The 7,069-nt window shown below is 32.4% G+C and overlaps 2 protein-coding genes across 2 annotated transcripts; both read right to left on the bottom strand.

Annotated features, from left to right (window-relative positions):
- On the bottom strand, positions 719-4,358 carry LOC107615898 (ATP-dependent DNA helicase pif1-like). The gene is made up of 4 exons (XM_016317916.1): positions 4,052-4,358; positions 3,644-3,938; positions 2,442-3,553; positions 719-735 (listed from the first exon to the last, which is right to left on the bottom strand). Exons 1-4 carry the CDS (start codon positions 4,356-4,358, stop codon positions 719-721), a joined length of 1,731 nt encoding a protein of 576 aa, XP_016173402.1.
- Positions 4,394-6,237, bottom strand: LOC107615897. The gene is made up of 3 exons (XM_016317915.1): positions 5,364-6,237; positions 4,742-5,268; positions 4,394-4,633 (listed from the first exon to the last, which is right to left on the bottom strand). Exons 1-3 carry the CDS (start codon positions 6,235-6,237, stop codon positions 4,394-4,396), a joined length of 1,641 nt encoding a protein of 546 aa, XP_016173401.1.

Here is a 7,069-nt window from a genome sequence, read left to right on the forward strand (position 1 = left end):
AAAAAAAATTGAAACTGGAGAAGGAAACCAGAACGATTGAAAAGGAGGGGAATGGAACCATAGACCACATATACCTCTTGAATCGTGGTGGCGACATCTGATATCCAAAACAGAGAAATGGAGATGGAGAATGACGTATGATCCAGAGATAGAGACAGAGGAACCTTGGGGAGACAGAACAGATGAAACCAACAGAACAACACATTCGTGGTCGAATCGAATGGAATCGCAGAGATACCCATACCTTCTCTGCATGTGGCCAAAACCCAGGAGAGAAGAAGAAACCTCAGCCGAGGGAGCCGATACGGAAATGGTGCGACGGATGGACTGAGGTTAGGGATGAAGAAGATGGGGTGAGCTCGAAGAGTCTTTTAGGGAGAAAGTGATGAGTTTGGCAAAACAAAATTAGTTAAACTCACATTATCTGACTTTAATTAGGGTCATGGTTAAATTGAGAGGATTATATTAATAAAAACAAAATTCTGCAACCAAGTATGTTAAGAGGTGCCAAGAAAAAATTGACATATGACATTATAAAAAACTTATTACTAATAATAAATTTATTACTTAAATATATATGTTAGAAATAACAAAAATAAAATAAAATAAAATAGTATGCATAGAGTATAATTTAGATTTTCATGAAATTTCTGTATGACAAATTAAAATCAAATTATAACATTTTAGTACAACATTAAATACTTTAAATCTCAATAGCCTAATACAAAATATTTCCTAATACAAAGAATTTGTATCAAATTTAAGAGTGAAATAATATTAAACTCGTGCAAAATTATTCTGCACTAAAATAAAAGATTTAAAATATCAAACATTAAATTAGAATTTGACTAAATATTAGAACCAAAATAATAATAAAAAATAGAAGACAGAAGGCACCAAGAAAATTTTTTTCTAACAAAAGATATAATCTACATTAAAATCAAATTTTTTTGACAATTTAAAATCAAATTTGTATTGATATGATTTGACTTTTCTTTCTAAGAAAAGATAAATAATTGTTTTTATTAATAAAATGGTCATATTTTATTCTTATTAATATATTAAGAATATACTTTCTTTATCTTTTTTTGGAAAAAACAATATCAAATTAAAAAAAGTAAATAAGTAAGTTTTTTAATAAAATTGAATATTTTAAAATTATGTAATGAAATAACTTTTTCATATCAAACAAAATAACTGTATTTAAAAAATGGCTTTTTAAACTAAAAAAAAAAAGAATCAAAATAAAATATGAAAATATGAATCGTCAAATTTATCTATTAAAGAAGAGGGTATCTTTTAAATGAGCACAACAATTATCTGATTATACAATACAATATCCTATATTTATATAGACCATTTGATTACATTATATAGAAATCAAAGGTTAATATAAAAAAAGAACATTGATAAACTCTAATAAATACATAACATTTTAGTGCTTAATTAAGTATTTTAAATCTCAATAGTCTAATAAAAAATATTTCCTAATACATAGAATTTGTACCAAATTTAAGAGTGAAATAATATTAAACTCGTGCAAAATTATTCTGCACTAAAATAACATATTTAAAATATCAGACATCAAATTAGAATTTGACCTAAATATTAAAACCAAAATAATAATAAAAAAAAAGAAGACAGAAGGCACCAAGAAATTTTTTTTTCTAATAAAAGATATAATCTAGATTATAATCAAAATTTTTTTGACAGAGTAAAATCAAATTTGCATTGATATCATCTGACTTTTTTTTCTAACAAAAGATAAATAATTATTTTTTATTAATAAACTGGTCATATTTTATTCTTATTAATATATTAAGGATATACTTTTTTTTTATCTTTTTTTTGGAAAAAACAATATCAAGTTAAAAAGAGTAAATAACTAATATTTTTAATAAGATTGAATATTTTCAAAACTACGTAATGAAATAATTTTTTCATATCAAACAAACTAACTGTATTTAAAAAATGGCTTTCTAAACAAAAAAAATGAATCAAAATAAAATATGAATATATGAATCATCAAATTGATCTACTAAAGAAGAGGGTATCTTTTAAATGAGCAGAATAATTATCTGCTTATACAATATCCCATATTTATATAGACCATTTGATTACATTATATAGAAATCAAAGGTTAATATAAAAAAAAAACCTTGATAGACTCTAATAAATGTATAACATTTTAGTGCATAATTAAGTACTTTAAATCTCAATAGTCTAATACAAAATATTTCGTGATACAAAGAATTTGTATCAAATTTAAGAGTGAAAAAATATTAAACTCATGCAAAATTATTCTACACTAAAATAAAATATTTAAAATATCAGACATCAAATTAGAATTTCACCTAAATATTAGAACCAAAATAATAATAAAAAAATAGAAGACAGAAGGCACCAAGAAATTCTTTTTCTAACAAAAGATATAAACAAACCGACTGTTGATAATGTCTGACCCTGGCTTTTGTTGATTGTCATCGCAAACGACAGAGAAACCGGAAATTGACGGCGTTGGAATTTAAACGGTATAACCATATCACTGGGAATCATATTCATTCTGGTGATAAAAACTTTATCCCCAACATTGCTACCAGAAACAATATCAGCACCGATCACATTTGTCCCTAGATCTCGCACAACAAGTCGAGTCCCATTACACAAACCCCCAGCCGAATCAATATTCCTCAACAAAATAATAGGCACGCCTATTTTCAACTTCAACGAATGATTAGGTAGACCAGAACACCTAATCTGATTCAAGAATTCAACAGTTATCCAATCAACATCAACATCAGAATAGGCATCACTACCACATATCGAATCAGCACTGAGATAATTTTTCTCCTCACCGGGCAACAAGTCAACTATATAATTGTTTATCTCTTCAACATTGTCGACAGTCGAAGCGAGTATTGCCCTATCTTGGAAAAAACTTGGATCACGAAAATTCTGAACCAAATTCGGATAGATTGTATTTACAATATCTTCCACTGGATTTTCCAAGACAGGAATGATTAGATCAGAAGGAATATCAACAAAAAGTCTATCGTTGACCACTGTTCCACATGGACCTTCACCGATTTGAAGTATCCAATCTGAAAACGACCTTAACTCCTGAGCAGTTGATTGTTCCGATCCGATTGCTAACCTCATATTTTTTGTCAATTGCAAAACTTCGCAATATTTCCAAACGACAGAAGAATTTATGAAAGCCATGACAATCTCAGCACGCGAACCTTTTGGAATAACTGGCAAGACCTGCCTGAAATCACCACCCAGAACGACCACCTTCCCACCAAAAGGTAAATCTTTATTCCTATCAGAGACCGAAACCATTATATCACACAACGTCCTATCGAGCGCTTCAAATTCTAATTTGTTAGTCATCGGTGCCTCATCCCAAATAATCAAATCGGCCAATCGAAATAACTCAGCTTTTGGACTATCCTTCTTAATCCGGCAAACAGTGTCTTCAGTCAGGTCAACAGGAATATTGAACATAGAATGCGCCGTCTTACCACCAGGTAACAACAGAGAAGCAATACCACTAGAAGCAACATTTATAACAATCTTTTTCTCAGATCACAATCTAGCTGACAAAACTCTGTATAAAAAAGTTTTTCCAGTGCCACCAAACCCGTACACAAAAAAGAATCCATCCCTCTTATTCGAAACACAGTCAATAATTTTATCATAGACCACCCTCTGTTCTTCATTTAACTTTAAGATATTTGCATCGTGCTCATGAGACAAAGAAACAGAATCATACTGCAACTCACGCAGCAGCATCAAATTGCTAAATTGAGAGACTAAAGAGTTATTAGGAACCAACATGCCAGCATAATTTCTCAATGATTTTCCATTACTCTGCAATAGTCTCTCAATCTCCAACAAACAAAATGTTTGCAACTCGTCCTGACTCATAGTTAGATCTACGTTTAACGATAATTAATAAACATTAGCACCATAATATAACTTCTCTACTGTGTGCATGCGTGTGTGCCTACCTGTCTTGTAATAAATTCACGATGAACAAAAATCTTACCAGGATATTGCAGCTCATGTCTTCTGTGGTAAAGAATATCATCCGACAAATAAGTCCAAGTTTGCTCCCAAACTGACGGAGGTCTTCCCATGGAACCAGATAGCAGCAACACCACAAAAAGCCTCCTTAACTGTGCAGCTGACACTAACTCGGCGACTTCCTTAATAGCAAAAACATACTCCTTGTCATCTATCAAGAATCCCATGGCGGAACATGCCTCTTGAAATGTATCATAAGTAACACCATTCACGGTTCTTATACTTCGAAAACTGGTACAACCTCTTTGCACATTCAAAAGCATCCGCATGTAGAAAAGTTCACTGGATGAGGGATGAGCAAAACTCAATCTTCCAATTGAGAATCCCTCTGTCCTGGCTTCCACTCCCTGCTCCTCAAACAATAGACAAATTTTCCTGGATATTCAACATATGATAGAGACTGCCCCTCCGAGAACCGCCTATTGGCCATCATCCAACCCGTAAACATCGTCAGCAAATCTTTGTTGCGCAAATAAATATGAGTAGTGATATCAGCATCATCGAATACAACATGTTGCTGGTTCGGCAAGTGAAAAGTCAACCTCTATACCGACGGCCATCTTTGATGAATATCGTAAGCAAAAATTCTCCACATGGATTCAGACGGTGACAAATAACGACAATTGTAATACTATTTGATCTCATCAACCACCTGAGAAGATTCACCAATATCATATGTTTCTCCAACAGTTGCAGTCACCCAATCCGGACCCTTGTTAACATACTTAAAAAAATACTTAATGACGTTTGACTTGTTACAGAACTCGAGATTTATGTGAGCTTGATATTTCATTAACAATAGTGGATTATAGGACGCAACAAATCTGTTGTCGATATCGACATCGTTGATCTTCACTGTGACACCCATATTACGACGTCTATATATTGGATACCCATCTTCATCAAAGCTCGTTTGGTCAACGAATCTTTTCGGATAAAATTTTGAGCACTTACCATCTCTCATGCAAGGAGAACTCGGTCTAAGTCGACCACAGGGACCATGGATCATGTACTTGGTGACGACGTTATAAAGAGATGGAAATTTCTGGGGATTGGGTAGCTTGGCACAGATGAATTCATCAACAATTTCAACACTTTGTAAGTTGCTTTCCCCGTTAAGCCAGAGTAACATGTGTGCATGCGGTAGACCTCTTTTTTGGAACTCAATAGTATACATACCTAAAAAATACAAAAAACATCCTAAAGAAGCCAAACAACTACATGTCCAAAGACGACAGACAAAAATTGAAATGCTAAGCGAGAAAAGAACATACCTGCATTAAGTGGACCAAAAAACACACCTTCCTTGAGATCACTAAGGAGGAACTTCAACTTGGCATGAAAGACACGACAAGAGATATCAGGACGATCAGCGATGGGAATTCGCTCTCGCTCCGTGAACCGCTGAAATTCAGGCCAATTTGGATTACACGTAATAGTGAGGAATAAATCTGGATACCCAAAATGTTTACAAATCGCCATGGCATCCTGACAACAGTTAAACATATAACGTCTACCACCAATGAAGGAGGAAGGCAAAATGATTCGTGTCCCAATTGAAGATGCCTCGTCATCGCCACGACGCATAGCCTCCTCTATTCCTTGAAGGACTTTTCCTCTAATTGTACTTTGCTTCATTCTAATCTCATACAACCTCTGGGACTCAATCATGGTTAAACAATCAACAACAAATTGTTGAAACAACCGCCTACACTTGTGAATAATTCCATCTTCATGCTCCCTAATCTGGAGACGAAAGCATATGAATTCCCTGAGGAAAACTCTTGTTCTCCTTCCAGGAACATATCCAAGCTGTTCACCTCGATAACCAATGTTCAACTGATAACCATCCTCGCCATATGGAAACAACAGAGGATACTGTAAGGGCCAATACAGAGCATGAGTTTCATATATACGTTGCAACCGACCACCAGTAGATCGAACAATAATGTCATGACCATGGTCCGACAAATCAAAATCTCCAACAATCAAAGCAGCAACTTCATTGCAAGAGGGAGCACTATACATTCTTCGATCAACGTTCCGTTGCGAATACAACTTCAATGAGAAAATCTCAGATGGATGACACTGATAGAATTCTCTAACTCTTCGAAATGACTGTGCTATGACATTATGAGTATCGATCATTTGCAACAACTCAGTTATCAATTCTTTATCTATCTCAGATCATTTGCAAGAACAGAGGATGATCAATAACAGAACCAACTTGACTGAATGAATTTATGGAAGGATCATATATTTCTGATTGGTCTATATCATCCTTTTTGATTTAAAATAAGAGAAACTTATGTAAAGATATATTCGACAACCAAATATAAACAAAAATTAATCATGAAATAAAAAATCAATTAATTATCTAATAATGAGCATGTAAGCTAAACATTACAAATATAATAAACTATGAAAATCAATAAAAATTAAACATTCATTTATCAACTAAGTAAATATAAATAAACCTAAATGCATATTCAAGAACAATTTCATTTTTGTTAACATTAGAATAGACTTTCTTTTATTATTTTAATCACTAATACTAACTACGAACGTCCAAATTAAATAATCTAAATTACTATTAGAATTATTTTGTATTTTTTTAGACTCTAATGACTCAATTGGTCCTTAGAATTTTGTAAAATTTTAGAACAAGTGCATATATTTTTGTTTTTAACTTTAATTGAGTCATTGCACAATTTTTTTTCTTAATTGGCTACTAAGGCTTTCTTTTTCTCTTACTTCAATCCATGCATCATATTATTTATTGTAAATAGCTCGCCATACAATTGACCAAATCACTATTGACAGAGGTATAATTGAAGAAATTGAAAAAAAAAATCATTTTTGACAAAGGGAACTAAAAGAAAAAATATTTATATGGAACTGATAGAAGATTTGCAAAAATTAAAGGAATGAACAAAATAATTAAACATTTTTTTAATGTAGAACTACTGATTATGACATA

The sequence above is a fragment of the Arachis ipaensis genome, chromosome B09 (assembly GCF_000816755.2).
Source record: "Arachis ipaensis cultivar K30076 chromosome B09, Araip1.1, whole genome shotgun sequence".
Classification (NCBI taxonomy): Eukaryota; Viridiplantae; Streptophyta; class Magnoliopsida; order Fabales; family Fabaceae; genus Arachis; species Arachis ipaensis.

What these genes read in the sequence shown, in the direction of transcription:
- LOC107615898 (XM_016317916.1), bottom strand. Translation starts at nt 4,358, where the DNA reads ATGCGGATGCTTTTGAATGTGCAAAGAGGTTGTACCAGTTTTCGAAGT. An exon ending in ACATGAGCTGCAATATCCTG is followed by an intron (nt 3,939 to 4,051) that starts GTAAGATTTTTG and finishes CGTTAAACGTAG; the next exon opens with ATCTAACTATGAGTCAGGAC. An exon ending in GGATTCTTTTTTGTGTACGG is followed by an intron (nt 3,554 to 3,643) that starts GTTTGGTGGCAC and finishes TGTTGCTTCTAG; the next exon opens with TGGTATTGCTTCTCTGTTGT.
- LOC107615897 (XM_016317915.1), bottom strand. Translation starts at nt 6,237, where the DNA reads ATGATCGATACTCATAATGTCATAGCACAGTCATTTCGAAGAGTTAGA. An exon ending in TTTTGGTCCACTTAATGCAG is followed by an intron (nt 5,269 to 5,363) that starts GTATGTTCTTTT and finishes TGTATTTTTTAG; the next exon opens with GTATGTATACTATTGAGTTC. An exon ending in ATATTGGTGAATCTTCTCAG is followed by an intron (nt 4,634 to 4,741) that starts GTGGTTGATGAG and finishes CCGTCGGTATAG; the next exon opens with AGGTTGACTTTTCACTTGCC.